At 47.3% G+C, this 20,464-nt stretch overlaps 1 protein-coding gene across 2 annotated transcripts in view; it reads left to right on the top strand.

Moving 5' to 3' along the window:
• The first annotated feature begins 498 nt into the window (after nt 1-498).
• ccdc88b (coiled-coil domain containing 88B) overlaps nt 499-20,464 on the top strand; it is a 25,205-nt gene continuing 5,239 nt past the window's right edge. For both annotated transcript variants that reach the window (XM_045717955.1, XM_014198935.2), the window contains exons 1-22: nt 499-775; nt 4,173-4,321; nt 4,727-4,835; nt 5,524-5,593; nt 5,702-5,760; nt 5,880-5,963; nt 6,093-6,233; nt 6,488-6,636; nt 7,042-7,123; nt 7,223-7,381; nt 11,184-11,330; nt 11,457-11,637; nt 12,160-12,290; nt 12,502-12,573; nt 14,824-15,576; nt 15,831-16,010; nt 16,139-16,479; nt 16,666-16,825; nt 17,001-17,336; nt 17,663-17,824; nt 17,957-18,234; nt 18,964-19,107. In XM_045717955.1, the coding sequence (XP_045573911.1) occupies nt 716-775; nt 4,173-4,321; nt 4,727-4,835; nt 5,524-5,593; nt 5,702-5,760; nt 5,880-5,963; nt 6,093-6,233; nt 6,488-6,636; nt 7,042-7,123; nt 7,223-7,381; nt 11,184-11,330; nt 11,457-11,637; nt 12,160-12,290; nt 12,502-12,573; nt 14,824-15,576; nt 15,831-16,010; nt 16,139-16,479; nt 16,666-16,825; nt 17,001-17,336; nt 17,663-17,824; nt 17,957-18,234; nt 18,964-19,107 (3,947 nt within the window). In that variant the 5' untranslated portion in view covers nt 499-715. The remainder of the gene's footprint in view (nt 776-4,172; nt 4,322-4,726; nt 4,836-5,523; nt 5,594-5,701; nt 5,761-5,879; nt 5,964-6,092; nt 6,234-6,487; nt 6,637-7,041; nt 7,124-7,222; nt 7,382-11,183; nt 11,331-11,456; nt 11,638-12,159; nt 12,291-12,501; nt 12,574-14,823; nt 15,577-15,830; nt 16,011-16,138; nt 16,480-16,665; nt 16,826-17,000; nt 17,337-17,662; nt 17,825-17,956; nt 18,235-18,963; nt 19,108-20,464) is intronic.

The raw sequence follows: 20,464 nt of genomic DNA, 5'->3' as shown, positions 1-20,464 counted from the left end.
AGAAATGTCGAGTGCATTATAAACGTGCACTATCTTACACATAGCAAACATGTTTTCATTTGTAGTGGCTGTTTATTTTGTTTCTTTGTCAAATGGTTCATTCACGCTGATCTGTGTGTTTTACGACAACGTTCATTCAACATCTTTATTTTAGAAGTAGGATGTTCATAGATAGTAGACTAGCGACCTTTACACCATAATTCCACCAGGGTTCGCCATTGCACCTGAAAGCGCAACGAACGCCCGTCCTACTGAATTTACCATTTCGAAATTGTTTAGAGTATATCTTGATCAATCTGATGCATAGGCTACAAACAACGGAATAAGTGAATTGTAATATAAACATTGTTACAAACGTCTAGGCAAGGAACCACAGTGCGCACAAAGTAGTCTAATATTTTCCATCCATCTCAAGCCACCTACTCATTTGTCATTGAGCGACTTTGTTTTCTGGAAACAAACACTGGTAAAGGTGGTGATTGTTCCGGGTAGGCCTAAAGCACTAATGAAATGTGTTCGTTAAGAAATTCACTTGTGGTTTTGCAATGTGCTCACCACCAGCACTAACTGAAAAAGTGAGAGAGGAAGCGATAGGGAGGGGAACTGAAATGACGAACACAGAATGGATTCAGTATTTAGTAAAATTGCTTTAATAATGTAGAATATATTTTATTTATATTTTTTATAGAAGTTTGTAAATTATTTATGCGACACCATGGACTCTAACATAATGGACATTCTAGAAGAATTCATGAAAAGTGCGTTGGTGACTTGGGTATGTGGCAAAGCTTATTTAAATCACTTTCAGATGCTATAGTAGTAGGCCTAGATATACGTGATGATGATAGTCGTTTATAAAACATAAAAACACATACCCTATTGCTGTTGGTTTGCTTTTATGGAGTATCAATACATACAAATCCTGTAAATAAACGACGTTTAAATTAACAAAAAAAATACACATATGAGATTATGCATTTTATAAATAATGTATAACTCTTTATTTACAAAAGTTATAACAACATGAATGGGTTGAACTTGAATCAGATGTAAATGCTTGTCATAACTTTTGTCATAACAGCAAAAACTTAGTTCTCAAACTTCTCCTTTTCACAGCTTTCTCTACAATGGCTCATAGAATGTATCTTGTTGTTTTACCTTATATCTGTGACTTCCTATTCCCTTTCTTATTTATTTCTCAGTAAAATATGACCATCTCGAGTTTCATTGATCTACACCACAGATTCCAGATAGCAGTTTTCTCTGTTTGCAGTGATCCTCTTAATGACTCCATATAAATTGTTTAGGTTGTACAGTGCCTTCGGAATGTGTTCAGTCCCCTTGACTTTTACCGCATTTTGTTACGTTACAGACTTATTCTAAAATGGAATAAATAGTTTCCCCCCTCATCAATCTACTCATAATACCCCATAATGACCAAGCAAAAACAGGTTTTTAGAAATTCTTGCTAATTTATTAAAAATCAAAAACACATTTACATAAGTATTCAGACCCAGCGATTACAGCATCTAGTCTTCTTGGGTATGACGCGACAAGCTTGGCACACCTGTATTTGGGGAGTTTCTCCCATTCTGCTCTGCAGACCTTCTCAAGCTCTGTCAGGTTGGATGGGGAGCGTTGCTGCACAGCTATTTCTAGGCCTCTCCAGAGATGTTCGATCGGGTTCAAGTCCGGGCTCTGGCTGGGTCACTCAAGGACATTCAGAGACTTGTCCCGAAGCCACTCCTGCGTTGTTTTGGCTGTGTGCTTAGGGTCGTTGTCCTGTTGGAAGGTGAACCTTTGCCCCAGTCTGAGGTCCTGAGTGCTCTGGAGTAGGTTTTCATCAAGGATCTCTCTGTACTTTGCTCCGTTCATCTTTGCCTCGATCCTGACTAGTCTCCCAGTCCCTGCCACTGAAAAACATCCCCACAGCATGATACTGCCACCACCATGCTTCACTGTAGGGATGGTGCCAGGTTTCCTGCAGACGTGACGCTTGGCATTCAGGCCAAAGAGTTCAATCTTGGTTTCATCAGACCAGAAAATCTTGTTTCTCATGGTCTGAGAGTCTTTAGGTGCCTTTTGGCAAACTCTAAGCAGGCTGTCATGTGCCTTTTACTGAGCAGTGGCTTCCATCTGGCCACTCTACCATAAAGGCCTGATTGGTGGAGTGCTGCAGAGATGGTTGTCCTTCTGGAAGGTTCTCCCATCTCCACAGAGGAACTCTGGAGCTCTGTCAGAGTGACCATTAGGTTCTTGGTCACCTCCCTGACCAAGGCCCTTCTCCCCCGATTGCTCAGTTTGGCCAGGCAGCCAGCTCTAAGAAGAGTCTTGGTGGTTCCAAACATCTTCCATTTAAGAATGATGGAGGCCACTGTGTTCTTGAGGACCTTCAATGCTGCATAAATGTTTTGGTGCCCTTCCCCAGATCTGTGCCTCGACACAATCCTGTCTCTGAGCTCTATGGACAATTCCTTTGCCCTCATGGCTTGGTTTTTGCTCTGACATGCACTGTCAACTGTGGGACCTTATATAGACAGGTGTGTGCCTTTCCAAATCATGTCCAATCAATTCAATTTACCACAGGTGGACTCCAATCAAATTGAATAAACATCTCAAGGGCGATCAATGGAAACAGGATACACCTGAGCTCAATTTCGAGTCTCAAAGCAAAGGGTCTGAATACATATTTAAATAAGGTATTTCTGTTTTACATTTTTAATATGTTTGTAAACATTTCAAAAGACCTGCTTTCCTTTGTCATTATGTGGTATTGTGTGTAGATTGCTGAGGATTTGTATTTATTTAATCAATTTTAGAATAAGGCTGTAACGTAACAAAATGTGGAAAAAGGGAAGGGGTCTGAATATTTTCCGAAGGCACTGTTTATTGTGTTTCTATAGAATTTAGGACTCGATTCAATCTGTAGCGCAGAATATCTGCGTTGTGGCGCAGTTCACATTTAAAGGTAATTTCTGATTGAGCCAACATACACTACATGACCAAAAATATGCTCGTCGAACATCTCATTCCAAAATCATGTTTATAAATATGGAGTTGGTCCCCCCTTTGCTGCTATAACAGCCTCCACTCTTCTGGGAAGGCTTTCCACTAGATGTTGGAACATTGCTGTGAGGTCGGGCACTAATGTTGGGCGATTAGGCCTGGCTCGCAGTCTGCGTTCCAATTCATCCCCAAGGTGTTCGATGGGGTTGAGGTCAGGGCTCTGTGCAGGCCAGTCAAGTTTGTCCACACCGATCTCGACAAACTGTTGCCACAAATTTGTAAGCACAGAATCATCTAGAATGTCATTGTATTGCTGTAACATTAAGATTTCCCTTCACTGGAACTAAGGGGCCTAGACCGAACCATGAAAAACAGCCCCAGGCCATTATTCCTCCTCCACCAAACTTTACAGCATTGGGGCACATAGTGTTTTCCTGGCATCCTACAAACCCAGATTCTTCCGTTGGACTGCCAGATGGTGAAGTCGTGATTCATTACTCCAGAGAACGTGTTCCCACTGCTCCAGAGTCCAGTGTCGGCAAGCTTTACACCACTCCAGCCGAGGCTTGGCATTGCGCATGGTGATGTTAGGCTTGTGTGCGGCTGCTCAGCCATGGAAACCCATTTCATGAAGCTCCCGATGAACAGTTCCTGTGCTGACGTTGCTTCCAAAAGCAGTTTGGAACTCGACAGTGAGTGTTGCAACCGAGGACAGACCATTTCTACACGCATCAGCACTCTGTGGTTCCATTCTGTGAGCTTGTGTGGTCTACCACTTTGCGGCTGAGCCGTTGTTGCGCCTAGGCGTTTCCACTTCACAATAACGGCACTTATAGTTGACCGGGGCAGCTCTAGCAGGGCAGAAATTTGACAAACTGACTTTTTGGAAAGGTAGCATCCAATGACGGTGCCATGTTAAAAGTTACTAAGCTCTTCAGTAAGACCCTTCTACTGCCAATGTTTGCATGGCTGTGTGCATGGCTGTGTGCTCAATTTTATACACCTGTCAGCAACGGGTGTGGCTAAAATAGCCAAATCCACTAAGTTGAAGGGGTGTCCACATACTTTTGTATATATAGTGAATACAGCGTTTACTGTGAATGCAGTCTCCAAGACATTAATTGTTGATCGCGCTAAAGGCCCTAATAGGATCCCCCCTCCCTCAGGTACAGCTCTTTGATGGTGTAGTGGACAGGGAGGAGAATGTCATGCTCTACAACCAGTACATGGAGGTGAACTCCAAGTCCCAGAATTCCCATGACCGCTACCTGAGGCTGACCAATGGGATCTTTCTCAACGAGGTCATGAGGGTCATGTAAGTTCACACCTTTGCACAGGCTTCAAATTTTGTGGCCATGGAATGTGTACTGAAGGATTCAATGTAATACATTTATTTTACTTTACCTGATCAAAGGTATTATAGCTGGTGAAATACTGGGCTGGGATAGTTACCTCTGCCAAGAGGTGAGAGCTATTATGGCACAAGTAGACGTGCACACTGGCTCAATCCCCACTCTGGCTATTGTACTGAATAAGCTGTGCCTTTCACCTCCGTCCGTCTGTCTGTCCGTCCGTCCATCTGTCTGTCCGTCCGTCTGTCTGTCTGTCCGCCCGCCGGTCCGTCTGTCCGTCCGTCTGTCTGTCCGTCCGTCCGTCCGCCTGTCTGTCTGTCCGTCCGTCTGTCCGTCCGTCCGCCTGTCCGTCTGTCTGTCATTCCCAGAGACCCCAACCCCAAGCTGGAGCATTTGTACCGCAGTGGGAGAGACGACCAGATGCTCCGAGTCCAGAACTTCTCCATCCTCAACCGACACCTCAGGGCCTTCTACCAGGTATTGGTATTTGTGTCGTGATTTTGTTTGATACACAATCACATCTCAGAGTAATTTACCGCACAAGGTCCAGACTTGAGCCTAGGGAGACATCCAGGCAAATCTCTGTGAGAAATTAACTTTAGTCCGATACAATGTACAAAACACACAAAAACATGAGTCTTCACTGTTTGAGTTCCTGCTTTTGATCAGTCATTCAAACCCTCTGAACAGTGGAGCATCATGGGAGGAACACCAGCAAGTTTCAAATAATATTCTGGGATTTATTGACAGGACTGTTTGTCATGACAACAATTCCGTCTTGTCTGGTGTTGCTACGATGTCATTTTGTTATTGCGGTTTCACTTCTTACTTTGTGTTTCCTGGGCACACTGGCAGGGCTGTGAAACCTTAAACCACCAGCAGCATGTGGTCACTCTGCAGCCTAATTCCTCTCTACCAGGGCTGGTGTCTGAGAACCAAATATAGTCATCGTACTATGTAGAAACATACATGAACAATATTGGCCTACTTTCCCCTCTGATGTCATCTGTGTTTGTATTCTAAACTGAACTAAACTGGAAGGTTTTGTCATTTCAATGTTGATTTGAATACAGTAACTGCAATGTGGTTAGGGAAATTACAATAAATACATATTTGAATCCCTTCAAGCTCTCCCTTTGCTCAAACCCTGTGATTCTGTGTTTAGGATGACCTACAGCAGCTGATTCTGATGCCTCTTCCGAACACTGCCATTTTGGGGCAAGACCCCCTAACAGGTAAAAAAGAGCCAGTTGAAAGTACAGAATCTCTGATTGGGCTCCTATGTTGTCTATGAGAGTATGATGGGAACAAGATAGTCATAAGAGTGGTATCTGTGTTTTCAGAGGCAGCAGTGGAGGAGTTGAGGAGATTGCTACTGCTTTTACTGGGATGTGCTGTACAGGTGATGTCTCTCTCTCCCACACACACACACACACACACACACACACATTTACGCACGCACACACACTGCAATTGTAACTGAGCCAACCTTACTGACTACTCTTTGTTGATCAACAACAGTGTGAGAGGAAGGAAACATTCATACAGCAAATCCAGTCGCTGGACATCGAGACTCAAACTGCCATTGCCAACTGTATCCAGGAGGTCAGTTCAGTTCCCTACTCATCTACCCATATCCACCATTAACGTTCACCACGTCAGCCATTTTGTGCTGGAATGCTCAGTCACATACTGTTATTACCACAGAGAGGTAAGAAAGTGTTGTTGCTGCAGGTGACGCAGGACCCCAGAGCGGTGCTGCCGCTGCAGTGGGAGGAGCTGGGAGGGCTGGAGGGGGTGGAGCTACAGGTGCTGTTTGGCTCCATGGCCAGACAGATCCAAGGCCTGCTGGCACAGAGAGACACACACCTGGAGGTACACAGACAAATACTCACAAATAGGTCCAGAACAACAGAAGAAAAATTGAATGATGAAACCAGGCCTTTCAGCCTCTATAGGAGAGTGTCTTCCCAACGAAAGCATCACTGTGTCAAACCTGATTTAAAAAGCTCTAAGGGTTTCTTCCTCTCACAGATTCACACAGAACCTGGTGCTAATTTCATCACCTTCCTGTCATCTCTCTCCGTCTCTCTTTTTCCCTCCGTCTCTCCCTCCTCCCTCTCTCTCAGAGGATAGCAGAGTTGTGTTGGAAGAGTGAGGTCCAGCAGGCTGAGTCTGTCATGGCAACCCGAGGTGGTCACGTTGACGAGCAGCCCCAGGGTCTGGCTGTCCAGCTTGCAGACAGCAGGGCCAAACTACGACGCCTCAAACAAGAACTGTAAGACATGTGTGTTTGTGAGTGTGTGTGTGTGTGTGTGTGTGTGTGTGTGTGTGTGTGTGTGTGTGTGTGTGTGTGTGTGTGTGTGTGTGTGTGTGTGTGTGTGTGTGTGTGTGTGTGTGTGTGTGTGTGTGTATGCTTGTGTGTGTGAGACAGTCATGTCAGTGTGTGCATCAAAATGTTTTTAAGTTGGAGGAAGACTTTTCTTTGAAAGACATCTGGTAACTGTTAGAACTACAGTATGTCGTCCATTTCTAGGGAAGACAAAGGCAAGTGTGTGTGGGTGTGTGGGTGTGTGTGTGTGGGTGTGTTTAAGGTTTTTAAATTGGAAGAGGACTATTCTGTAAGAGGTGTCTGTAGTTTAGTAGTACAATACTATTGCAATAATGATGTCTGTTTCTAAAGGGAAGACAAAGGGGATCAACTATTGGATCACAAGCAGGAAGTTCAGACTATGGACGAGCAGCTGAAGAAACTTCAGAAAGAGGTAAGATTTTCTCTGGTATCACTACCAGTAACTGGAACGGAACTTTCTGCTACTTTTGTCCTCCTCTAACCTCACCTCTATCTTGTGTGTGTTGGGCAGAACCGCAGTCTTCAGGGTGAGGTGCGGGGAATGCGAGCGTTGCGTGACGAGCTGGACTGTCTTCGTGACCGTGCAGGCAGAGCCGAGCAGCTGCAGACAGAACTACAGAGCTGCACTCATAGACTACGCAGTCTGGAAGTCACTCGCACACAACTGAAGGTATCTCCTCCACCACCTATACACCACACACTGTTTAGTACACAGAGACACTATTGATGGTATCTCCACCTATACAACACACACTGTTTAGTACACAGAGACTCTACTGAAGGTATCGCCACCAATACACCACACACTGTTGCCACACACAGGCACAATTGAAGGTACCACACCACCTCTACCGCCAACTGTAGCCACACTCAGCTGATGGTTGGCCCATTCCCACAACATCCCTCAGCCCCTTCCCCCTAGCTACTTCCCTCTGTGTTTGCAGATGGGCTTACAGTAGGTGAGCTCCCTCAATACTGATAATACTTTGCAGATCTGTACATACCTGTAGTATTGGTGTTAGGTACTGTAGGTGCTATGCCTTGTTTTTCTACTGGGACATTGAATGCTGTTACCTGTCTCTGTCTCTCTCTCTGTCTCTCTGTGTCTGTGTCTGTCTCTATCCCCTGTCTCTATCTCCTGTCTCTATCCCCTGTCTCTATCCCCTGTCTCTGTCTCTCTCTCTGTCTCTATCCCCTGTCTCTCTCTCTGTCTCTATCTCCTGTCTCTGTCTCTATCCCCTGTCTCTGTCTCTATCCCCTGTCTCTGTCTCTATCCCCTGTCTCTGTCTCTATCCCCTGTCTCTGTCCCTCTCTCTGTCTCTCTCTCTGTCTCTATCCCCTGTCTCTGTCTCTATCCCCTGTCTCTGTCCCTCTCTCTGTCTCTATCTCCTGTCTCTGTCTCTATCCCCTGTCTCTGTCTCTATCCCCTGTCTCTATCCCCTGTCTCTGTCTCTCTCTCTGTCTCTATCCCCTGTCTCTCTCTCTGTCTCTATCTCCTGTCTCTGTCTCTATCCCCTGTCTCTGTCTCTATCCCCTGTCTCTGTCTCTCTCTCTGTCTCTCTCTCTGTCTCTATCTCCTGTCTCTGTCTCTCTCTCTGTCTCTATCCCCTGTCTCTGTCTCTGTCCCCTGTCTCTATCTCCTGTCTCTGTCTCTCTCTCTGTCTCTATCCCCTGTCTCTGTCTCTGTCCCCTGTCTCTCTCTCTGTCTCTGTCTCTATCCCCTGTCTCTCTCTCTGTCTCTATCCCCTGTCTCTCTCTCTGTCTCTATCCCCTGTCTCTCTCTCCTGTCTCTATCCCCTGTCTCTCTCTCTGTCTCTCTCTCTGTCTCTATCCCCTGTCTCTCTCTCTGTCTCTATCCCCTGTCTCTGTCTCTATCCCCTGTCTCTGTCTCTATCCCCTGTCTCTGTCCCTCTCTCTGTCTCTATCCCCTGTCTCTGTCTCTGTCCCCTGTCTCTGTCCCTCTCTCTGTCTCTATCCCCTGTCTCTGTCTCTGTCCCCTGTCTCTGTCCCTCTCTCTGTCTCTATCCCCTGTCTCTGTCTCTCTCTCTGTCTCTATCCCCTGTCTCTGTCCCTCTCTCTGTCTCTATTCCCTGTCTCTGTCTCTGTCCCCTGTCTCTGTCCCTCTCTCTGTCTCTATCCCCTGTCTCTGTCTCTATCCCCTGTCTCTGTCTCTCTCTCTGTCTCTATCCCCTGTCTCTGTCTCTCTCTCTGTCTCTATCCTCTGTCTCTGTCTCTCTCTCTGTCTCTATCCCCTGTCTCTGTCTCTATCCCCTGTCTCTGTCCCTCTCTCTGTCTCTCTCTCTGTCTCTGTCTCTGTCCCCTGTCTCTGTCCCTCTCTCTGTCTCTATCCCCTGTCTCTGTCTCTCTCTCTGTCTCTATCCCCTGTCTCTGTCCCTCTCTCTGTCTCTATCCCCTGTCTCTATCTCCTGTCTCTGTCTCTATCCCCTGTCTGTCTCTGTCCCCTGTCTCTGTCTCTCTCTCTGTCTCTATCCTCTCTCTGTCTCTATCCCCTGTCTCTGTCTCTCTCTCTGTCTCTATCCCCTGTCTCTGTCTCTATCCCCTGTCTCTGTCTCTCTCTCTGTCTCTATCCCCTGTCTCTATCTCCTGTCTCTGTCTCTATCCCCTGTCTGTCTCTGTCCCCTGTCTCTGTCTCTCTCTCTGTGTCTATCCTCTCTCTGTCTCTATCCCCTGTCTCTGTCTCTCTCTCTGTCTCTATCCCCTGTCTCTGTCCCTCTCTCTGTCTCTATCCACTGTCTCTGTCCCTCTCTCTGTCTCTATCCCCTGTCTCTGTCTCTATCCCCTGTCTCTGTCCCCTGTCTCTGTCTCTATCCCCTGTCTCTATCCCCTGTCTCTGTCTCTATCCCCTGTCTCTGTCTCTATCCCCTGTCTCTGTCTCTATCCCCTGTCTCTCTCTCTGTCTCTGTCTCTATCCCCTGTCTCTGTCCCTCTCTCTGTCTCTGTCCCCTGTCTCTGTCCCTCTCTCTGTCTCTATCCCCTGTCTCTGTCCCTCTCTCTGTCTCTATCCCCTGTCTCTGTCTCTCTGTCTCTATCCCCTGTCTCTGTCTCTATCCCCTGTCTCTGTCTCTCTCTCTGTCTCTATCCCCTGTCTCTATCTCCTGTCTCTGTCTCTATCCCCTGTCTGTCTCTGTCCCCTGTCTCTGTCCCTCTCTCTGTCTCTATCCCCTGTCTCTGTCTCTCTGTCTCTATCCGGTCTATGTCTCTCTCTCTTTGTCTATATCTCCTGTCCCTGTCTCTCTCTCTCTGTCTCTATCCGGTCTATGTCTCTCTCTCTTTGTCTATATCTCCTGTCCCTGTCTCTCTCTCTCTGTTTTTATCCCATCTCTGTCTCTAACCCCTGTCTTTCTATCTCTATCCCCTGTCCTTGTCTCTCTCTCTCTCTCTTTCTCTTTCTCTCTCCTCTGTCTCTCTCTCTGTGTCTATCCACTGTCTCTGTCTCTAACCCCTGTCTTTCTATCTCTATCCCCTGTCCTTGTCTCTCTCTCTCTCTCTTTCTCTTTCTCTCTCCTCTGTCTCTCTCTCTGTGTCTATCCACTGTCTCTGTCTCTAACCCCTGTTTTTCTCTCTGTCTCTATCCCCTGTCCCTGTCTCTGTTTCTTTCTCTCTCCCTGTTTCTATCCCCGGTCTCTCTCTGTGTCTCTATCCCCTGTCTCTCTCTCTCTCCCTGTTTCTATTCCCTCTCCCTGTCTCTGTCCCCTGTCCCTGTCTCTGTCCCCTGTCTCTCTCTGCGTCTCTGTCCCCTGTCTCTCTCTGCGTCTCTGTCCCCTGTCTCTCTCTGCGTCTCTGTCCCCTGTCTCTCTCTGCGTCTCTGTCCCCTGTCTCTCTCTGCGTCTCTTTCCCCTGTCTCTCTCTGCGTCTCTGTCCCATGTCTCTCTCTGCGTCTCTGTCCCCTGTCCCTGTCTCTGTCCCCTGTCTCTCTCTGCGTCTCTGTCCCCTGTCTCTCTCTGCGTCTCTGTCCCCTGTCTCTCTCTGCGTCTCTGTCCCCTGTCTCTCTCTGCGTCTCTGTCCCCTGTCTCTCTCTGCGTCTCTGTCCCCTGTCTCTCTCTGCGTCTCTTTCCCCTGTCTCTCTCTGCGTCTCTGTCCCCTGTCTCTCTCTGCATCTCTGTCCCCTGTCTCTCTCTGCGTCTCTTTCCCCTGTCTCTCTCTGCGTCTCTGTCCCATGTCTCTCTCTGCGTCTCTGTCCCCTGTCCCTGTCTCTGTCCCCTGTCTCTCTCTGCGTCTCTGTCCCCTGTCTCTCTCTGCGTCTCTGTCCCCTGTCTCTCTCTGCGTCTCTGTCCCCTGTCTCTCTCTGCGTCTCTGTCCCCTGTCTCTCTCTGCGTCTCTGTCCCCTGTCTCTCTCTGCGTCTCTGTCCCCTGTCTCTCTCTGCGTCTCTGTCCCCTGTCTCTCTCTGCATCTCTGTCCCCTGTCTCTCTCTGCGTCTCTGTCCCCTGTCTCTGTGTGGCACCCCCTGTAGGAGCAGCAGCAGCTGTGTGTGGCGCTGCAGGAGACCCGGGTCCTGCTGGAGGAGCAGCTGGCGGACACACGACTACGCTGCTCCAGCCTACGTGAGCTGGAGAGAGACAATCTACTCCTGCGACGAAGACTCATAGACCTGGAGGGGGTAGGTAATGATGGTAATGTGTGTGTGGTAATGTGTTTCTGAATCACAAGTAAGGAATTTGGTATCTAATGGCCAGGCTCACGTAGACATTTTCCTTAATTTGTTGGTGTGTGTGTGTGTCTGTAGGAGCGGGATACTGAGAGGCAGAGGGTCGATGAGCTCTTGGAGATGAATATGGGCCTGGAAGCGGAGCTTAGACATAACAACAACAATACAGGCACGATGACAGCGGCTCCACATTTCCACCAATTGGAGGTGGAGTCTGACGAGGAGGCTGGGCTAAGAGTGGAGCTAAGAGAAGAGATTGGTCAGTCAGTCTGCCTGTCTGTTGTGTGTCTTTTCAGTTAAATGATTTGATTATTGTCAACGACCCCTCCTCTCTAATTCAAATTCAAATAAGCTTTAATGGCATGAATGGTACCACTGCTGCCAAAGCAATGAAATATATATCCCTCTCTCTCTCTCTCTCTCTCTCTCTCTCATTCTCTCTCTCTCTCTCTCTCTCTCTCTCTCTCTCTCTCTCTCTCTCTCTCTCTCTCTCTCTCTCTCATTCTCTCTCTCTCTCTCTCTCGCTCTCATTCTCTCTCATTCTCTCTCTCTCTCATTCTCTCTCTCACTCTCTCTCTCTCTCTCATTCTCTCTCTCTCATTCTCTCTCTCTCTCTCTCATTCTCTCTCTCATTCTCTCTCTCTCATTCTCTCTCTCTCTCATTCTCTCTCATTCTCTCTCTCTCTCATTCTCTCTCTCATTCTCCCTCTCTCATTCTCTCTCTCTCTCATTCTCTCTCTCTCTCTCTCATTCTCTCTCTTTCTCATTCTCTCTCTCTCAGATCTGAAGCCTCTGAGTGTGGAGGTTGGCGAGGCATCGTCACTGAGGCTTCTGGGAGCTGAGAATGAGAACGCTGAGCTGAGGAGACGCCTGGAGGACCTGCAGTCCGAACAGGAGTTCAGGGGTCAGAGGGTAAGGGTCACGAGGGTCACGAGGGTCAATCTATCAAAATGGATTGAGTCTAGGTTAAACCTCCAGAGAGCAGGCAAAGGCAACAGTACCAAGGAACAGTAAAGAAGAATGAGACTACACAGGGAGCCTTGTGGCTTGCCAAGTACTTAAGTTAGTGTCCAGGCTAAGGGCACTGCTATTGGAGGATCCAACTGTCTGCTATATTTTGCAGCAAGCTGATTTGCCGGAGGTGAGGGAGGAGCTGGCCTGTCTGGAGGCAGAACATCAGAATATGCTAAGAGAGGTGAGCTGATGTGACCGACTGTGTTAACCCTCTGAGCTAAAGCCTAGGCATTAGGAGGCTAACAAAAGTCTTTAGGTCTAAGAGAACGCTATTCATCATGTGGGTGTGGTTCACTAAACCGTTACAGTGACATGTACAGCGCATTCAGAAAGTATTCAGACCCCTTCCCTTTTTCCACATTTTGTTACGTTACAGCCTTATTCTAAAATCGATTAAATAAAAAAATGTCCTCATCAATCTACACACAATGCCCCATAATGACAAAGCGAAAACAGGTTTTTAGAAATGTTTGCAAATGTATTAAAAACAGAAATACGTTATTTACATAAGTATTCAGACCCTTCGTTATGAGACTCGAAATTGGAGTCCACCTGTGGTAAATTCAATTGATTGGACATGAATTGGAAAGGCACACACCTGTCTATATAAGGTCTCACAGTTGACAGTGCATGTCAGAACAAAAACCAAGCCATGAGCTCGAAGGAATTGTCCGTAGATCTCTGAGACAGGATTGTGTCGAGGCACAGATCTGGGGAAGGGCACCAAAACATTTCTGCAGCATTGAAGGTCCCCAAGAACACAGTGGCCTCCATCATTCTTAAATGGAAGAAGTTTGGAACCACCATGACATGACAGCCCGCTTGGAGTTTGCCAAAAGGCACCTAAAGGACTCTCACACGGAACCCAAACCGGCTGCGCGTGTGCGCCATCGTGCATTAATGTATTTTGTCCCCCCACACCAAACGCGATCACGACATGCAGGTTCAAATATCAAACAAACTCTGAACCAATTATATTAATTTGGGGACAGGTCGAAAAGCATTAAACATGTATGGCAATTTAACTAGCTAGCTTGTACTTGCTAGCTAATTTGTCCTATTTAGCTAGCTTGCTGTTGCTAGCTAATTTGTCCTGGGATATAAACATTGAGTTGTTATTTTACCTGAAATGCACAAGGTCCTCTACTCCGACAATTAATCCACACATAAAACGGTCAACCGAATCGTTTCTAGTCATCTCTCCTCCTTCCAGGCTTTTTCTTCTCTTGACTTTATAATGCGATTGGCAACTTTCATAAATTATGTGCATTACCGCCACTGACCTCATTCGTCTTTCAGTTACCCACGTGGGTATAACCAATGAGGAGACGTCACGTGGGTACCTGATTCTATAAACCAATGAGGAGATGGGAGAGATAGGACTTGCAGCGCAATCTGCGTCACAAATAGAACTGACTTCTATTTTATCCCTTGGCAACGCAGACGCTCGTTGGCGCACGCGAGCAGTGTGGGTGCAATAATTGAATAACATAGATTTCAAAATGTATTTTGCGACACTCGCGCAGGCGACACGAGCGGTGTAGTCAGCCTGTCAGACCATGAGAAACAAGAATCAAGTGTCACGTCTGGAGGAAACCTGGCACCATCTGTACGGTGAAGCATGGTGGTGGTAGTATCATGCTGTGGGGATGTTTTGCAGGGACTGGGAGACTAGTCAGGATCGAGGGAAAGATGAACAGAGCAAAGTACAGAGAGATGCTTGATGAAAACCTGCTCCAGAGCGCTCAGGACCTCAGACTGGGGCGAAGGTTCACCTTCCAACAAGACAACGACCCTAAGCCCACAGCCAAGACAACGCAGGAGTGGATTCGGTACAAGTCTCTGAATGTCCTTGAGTGGCCCAGTCAGAGCCTGGACTTGAGCCCATTCGAACATTTCTGGCGTCATACCCAAGAAGACTCAAGGCTGTAATCGCTACCAAAGGTGCTTCAACAAAGTACTGAGTAAAGGGTATTTATACTTACATAAGTGTGGTATTTCAGTGTTTTATTTTTAATACATTTGCAAAAATATCAAAACACCTGTTTTTGCTTTGTCATTATGGGGTATTGTGTGTAGATTGATGAGGGAAAAAAAGTATTTAATCAATTTTAGAATAAGGCTGTAACGTCACAAAATGTGGAAAAAGTCAAGGAGTCTGAATACTTTCTAAAGGCATTGTATCTAGATGTGACCTCACTGTGTCGTCTGACATGTATCTAGATGTGACCTCACTGTGTCGTCTGACATGTATCTAGATGTGACCTCACTGTGTCGTCTGACATGTATCTAGATGTGACCTCACTGTGTTGTCTGACATGTATCTAGATGTGACCTCACTGTGTCGTCTGACATGTATCTAGATGTGACCTCACTGTGTCGTCTGACACTTTTACTGTTCTTGTCATTGTCTACCCTCCTCTCCACTCAGTTTCAGAATGTCAAGAATGAAAATGCCACTTTGAAAAAGAGCCTGGAACTGCTGTTGACAAAGCATCAAAGTATTGAGGAAGAAGGAGAGAAGGAGGAGAGGGGAGAGAAGGAGGAGAGGGGAGAGAAGGAGGAGAGGGGAGAGAGGGGAGTCCAAGGTTCTGAGTCCTCAAGAGGAGAAGGGGAGGGTACTGCCCGGAGAGGGTTGGACAGTGAGAGGGGAGCCAACATCATTAGAACCCAAAGAGAAGCTGGAGTTGGGGCAGAGCTGCTCCATCCTGAAGAGAGAGAGGTGGAAGCAGAGGATCAGGTGCTGAAACCCAAAAAGAGAGAAGAAGAAGCAGAGTGTGAGAAGATAGAGAGAGAGATAAAACATTTTACAAATGAGAAGGAAGAGGATCTTGGGAAGGCAGATATTGACCGGAAAGAGATACAAGACCCCAGCCCAGCCACTGAAGAAGAGAAATTGCTAAAAACAAAGGAGAGAGAAGAGAAAGAAAAGTCAGTGGAACTCAGTGAAAAAGACGTATGTGTGTTCCCTGGGCCTGACGTGGAGCGCCTGGCCTCTGAGCTCCAGCAGGCCCTGGAGGAGGCTGACAAGCAGGTGTCTGTAGCCCAGGACCTGCGCTCCAAGCTGGGGGAGCAGAGCAGGAAAGCCTGGGAGGCTGAGCAGAGGCTGGTGCTACTGGAGGCCGAGGGCCAGAGATTGAGGAAGGCTACAGAGAGCCTGGCGGAGGCTAGGAGACAGATAGAGGTATGGAACCAATCACGATCCGAAAATCATTACTCTGCCAGTAGTTTCATGTGCCAGACTCATAGGGCTTTCTTCCTTCACATTGCAGCTGTCGTAGTCCATCCGTCCATCTGTTCGTCCATCCATAGTCTTCCATAGAGTACCATCGTCTGTCTTTTAATTCTTAGTCTTCCTCGTCCTCCTTACTGCAGTCTGTCTGTCAGATGGTCCGTCCCTCTGTCCCTTCCACATCATTCCTCTCTGGTGTGTGTTAGGTGCTGCAGGCGGAGCGTCTGCAGATGGAGGAGGAGCTATGTCGTCTGCGGAGCCAGGTTGAGCTGCAGCGGATGCAGGCCTCGGTCATCGCTACTCTGGAGGGGGAGCGAGCCATGCTGGAGAGAGAGAGAGAGACCCTCCGTAGCTCTGTGGACACCCTACGCACTGCCCAACGCAAGGTGGCACTGCTACAATACACACACTATGCACTGCAAAACACACACACATTACTACCAACAGAAAGATCAGGACTAGATTACACAATGTCACTGAATACTGTGATCCTGAACGCTACCTTGTTTGCCAGGGTGACCAATTGGAGCTGACGACCCAAGCCCTGAGGGCGGAGCTAGAGCGCCAGGGGAGGAGTCTGGAATCCTCACGGCGCAATGAGGAGGAGCTAGAGGCGGAGCTTCGCGAGGTAGCACTAGAGGTGGAGTCTCTGACCCGGGGGCGGGACCAGGCTCTGCTGGAGGCCTTGCGATTGGAGCAGGAGAAAGAGTCGTGTCAGGGAGAGCTGGACAGCCAACGAAAGGAGCAGAGGCAGAGGGAGAGGGAGGCGGCCAGGCTGAGGCAGCAGTTACAGAGCACAGCATCAGCCCTGGAACACAGCAACCAGAAGGCCTGCAGTCTGGAGACAGAGCACAGGTGATACACACACACACACACACACACACACACACACACACACACACACACACACACACACACACACACACACACAATTCATTTAAAATAGAGGTAGCAGAACAGTCCCCTCCATGTACATACAGTGTGTTTCTGTACTATTACCATATTATGGGTCTGACCTAGTTGATCTCTCTGTCTCTGTAGGCATGTGTGTCAGGAGCTGTCTCAATCCAAGGAGCTCTGTGCTCAACTACAGGACCTGGAGCAGGAGCTCGGTACTCGGCTACAGGGTCTGGAGAAGGAGAGCCAGGAGCTTAAAGAGCTGAACACAGAAGCCCAGGATAAAATCAGATCTCTGACTCAGGTGTGTGTGTGTGTGTGTGTGTGTGTGTGTGTGTGTGTGTGTGTGTGTGTGTGTGTGTGTGTGTGTGTGTGTGTGTGTGTGTGTGTGTGTGTGTGTGTGTGTGTGTGTGTGTGTGTGTGTGGGTGTGTGTGCCTTGAGCCTAGAAATACGTTTTCATCCTCTCCTTTTCCCACAGGAGCTAGCCAATGAGAAGGTGCAGGCTCAAAAACTGTCCAATGAGGCTGCACGGCTGAAGCAGGAGTTGGAGAGGGCAGAGGCTGAACTGAAGACAGTTACCGCTGACCTTCTTCTTTCAGAGAAGCGGGAGAGAGATGCCGTCCCTGCTAATTTCCCACCAGAAAGCCCTGCTAACACACAGCAGGCTACATCCTCAGACACACTCACATTAGAGCACCCAGAGGCTAAAGATGCCCAACCAAACGAGGCCCATGACCTCCCTACGACCCCAAAAGCTGGAGTAGAGAAGATGGACTGGTCTCTGAGTGAACGACTGATAGACCTGGAGAGAGAGGTGTGTGTTCACCTGTCGTTATTGTTTGATTTGTTGATATTTGCTGTGCCATATCATATGTCCTAGATAACAGAAGCTAGTTACAGAGGACCATACCCTGTCCCCCAGTGTACCTCTCTAGGAAGAACATTCTGCTTATACCCTAATCACATATTTGTACTCAACTCCCCTCCCTCTCAGAATGCAGCGGTGGGCGCGGAGCGGGAGATGTGTGTCTGTGTGTGTTCACCTCTCAGATTCTAATCTGCTGATATATGCTGTGACAACTAGTCATGTGATTGTCAACTTTCTCTAGTCAAATCATCTCTTTCTCACCTCCCCCTCAGAATGCAGCGGTGGGTGCGGAGCGGGAGGTGTTGCTATCCCAGCTGTCTCAGTCCCAGTCAGCCTGCAGCCACCTGAGGGAGCAGATAGACACCCTGCAACATCACTCTATCAGCCTACAGGAGACCTGCACCAAGCTGCAGGCCCTCAACACTCAGCTACAGGTATCATACAGCTACTATTGTTTTATATAGTTATTATACTGAAACTGTTACCTCTCGCCACTTCAGAGACTGTAGTACTGTCACCTGTGTCAGAGTCACAGTTTGGTTTCCACCCCCCTTCCCCTCTCCCAGGTGGACCAGGCGGCCCTGAGCTTCCAGCATGCAGCAGTGTTAGCGAGGTCCAGCGAGAGCGAGGCCAGGTGTGCTGCTCTGGAGGCGGAGTCTAAGGTGTGGGCCAGGGAGCATGAGGAGTCATTGGCCAGGACGGAGGGGCTGAGGAGGGACCAGGAGCGAATGACAGCGCTGCAGCAGAGGCAGGAGGCGGAGCTAGAGGAGCTGCTGGATAGACACTCTGACCTGAGGAGCAACAACCGTAACCTGGAGGCACAGTACAGGGAGCTGGAGGGAAGGTAGGGAGCCGGAGGGAAGGTAGGGAGCCGGAGGGAAGGTAGGGAGGGAGCTGGAGGGAAGGTAGGGAGCCGGAGGGAAGGTAGGGAGCCGGAGGGAAGGTAGGGAGGGAGCTGGAGGGAAGGTAGGGAGCCGGAGGGAAGGTAGGGAGCCGGAGGGAAGGTAGGGAGGGAGCTGGAGGGAAGGTAGGGAGCCGGAGGGAAGGTAGGGAGCTGGGGGAAGGTAGGGAGCCGGAGGGAAGGTAGGGAGGGAGCTGGAGGGAAGGTAGGGAGCCGGAGGGAAGGTAGGGAGGGAGCTGGAGGGAAGGTAGGGAGCTGGAGGGAAGGTAGGGAGCCGGAGGGAAGGTAGGGAGCTGGAGGGAAGGTAGGGAGGAAGCTGGAGGGGAGGTAGGGAGCCGGAGGGAAGGTAGGGAGCCGGAGGGAAGGTAGGGAGCCGGAGGGAAGGTAGGGAGCCGGAGGAAAGGTAGGGAGCCGGAGGGAAGGTAGGGAGCACAGGGAGCTAGAAGGAAGGTAGTGAACACCAAGTAACACTTTATTTAAAGAAGTATACATAAGGCATTCTTAACTTTATGAAACCAGTCTGATTGTAATTTCATATGCCATTGAATACACTGTAAACTGACTTGTGAGAAAAACCCTGATAAAATAACGTTTATGAAATTAGTCATGACACCTTAATGAGTGTTTAAGTAAAATTCATAGCAATGTTCATAACACCTTCATGTTCTCCAGGTATCAGGAGCTCCTGGGCCTCAAATCCCATCTGGAGGAGAAAGAAACAGAGATGAAGATGGAAAGAGAGAAGATGGAGGGAGAGGTGCAGAAGAAAGCGGAGAGAGAAAGAGAACTGGAGAGACTGAAAGAGGATTATGAGAGGTAAAAGAAAACACCCTCTCAGTCAAACAACTAACTGCTCCGTCATCACTTATTCTCTTCAACTTATTTCATGTAATATAACTTCCTGATCTATTCAGTTCATCCCTGATCTATTCATTATGTTCCTGATCTCTTCAGTTCATTCCTGATCTCTTCAGTTCATTCCTGATCTATTCAGTTCATTCTTGATCTATTCATTATGTTCCTGATCTCTTCATTATGTTCTTCTTCTATTCAGTTCATCCCTGATCTATTCATTATGTTCCTGATCTATTCATTATGTTCCTGATCTATTCATTATGTTCCTGATCTATTCATTATGTTCCTGATCTATTCATTATGTTCCTGATCTACTCATTATGTTCCTGATCTATTCATTATGTTCCTGATCTATTCATTATGTTCCTGATCTATTCAGTTCATCCCTGATCTATTCAGTTCATGTTCCTGATCTATTCAGTTATGTTCCTGATCTATTCAGTTATGTTCCTGATGTATTCATTATGTTCCTGATCTATTCATTCATGTTCCTGATCTATTCAGTTATGTTCCTGATCTATTCATTATGTTCCTGATCTATTCATTATGTTCCTGATCTACTCATTCATGTTCCTGATCTATTCATTATGTTCCTGATCTATTCATTATGTTCCTGATCTATTCATTATGTTCCTGATCTATTCATTATGTTCCTGATCTATTCATTATGTTCCTGATCTACTCATTATGTTCCTGATCTATTCATTATGTTCCTGATCTATTCATTATGTTCCTGATCTATTCATTATGTTCCTGATCTATTCAGTTCATCCCTGATCTATTCAGTTCATTCCTGATCTATTCAGTTCATTCCTGATCTATTCAGTTCATTCCTGATGTATTCAGTTCATTCCTGATCTATTCAGTTCATTCCGGATCTATTCAGTTAATTCCTGATCTATTCAGTTCATTCCTGATCTATTCAGTTCATTCCTGATCTATTCAGTTAATTCCTGATCTATTCAGTTAATTCCGGATCTATTCAGTTAATTCCTGATCTATTCAGTTCATTCCTGATCTATTCAGTTCATTCCTGATCTATTCAGTTCATTCCTGATTGATTCAGTTTGTCCCTGATCTATTCAGTTCATTCCTGATCTATTCAGTTTGTCCCTATTCTATTTAGTTCATTCCTGATCTATTCAGTTCATTCCTGATCTATTCAGTTTGTCCTTATTCTATTCAGTTCATTCCTGATCTATTCAGTTCATTCCTGATCTATTCAGTTCATTCCTGATCTATTCAGTTCATTCATGATCTATTCAGTTCATTCCTGATCTATTCAGTTCATTCCTGATCTATTCAGTTCATTCCTGAT

The sequence above is a fragment of the Salmo salar genome, chromosome ssa05, assembly GCF_905237065.1.
Source record: "Salmo salar chromosome ssa05, Ssal_v3.1, whole genome shotgun sequence".
NCBI lineage: Eukaryota > Metazoa > Chordata > Actinopteri > Salmoniformes > Salmonidae > Salmo > Salmo salar.
The sequence above is the reverse complement of the archived record's forward strand: the minus strand, read 5'-3'. Positions and strand labels throughout refer to the sequence as shown.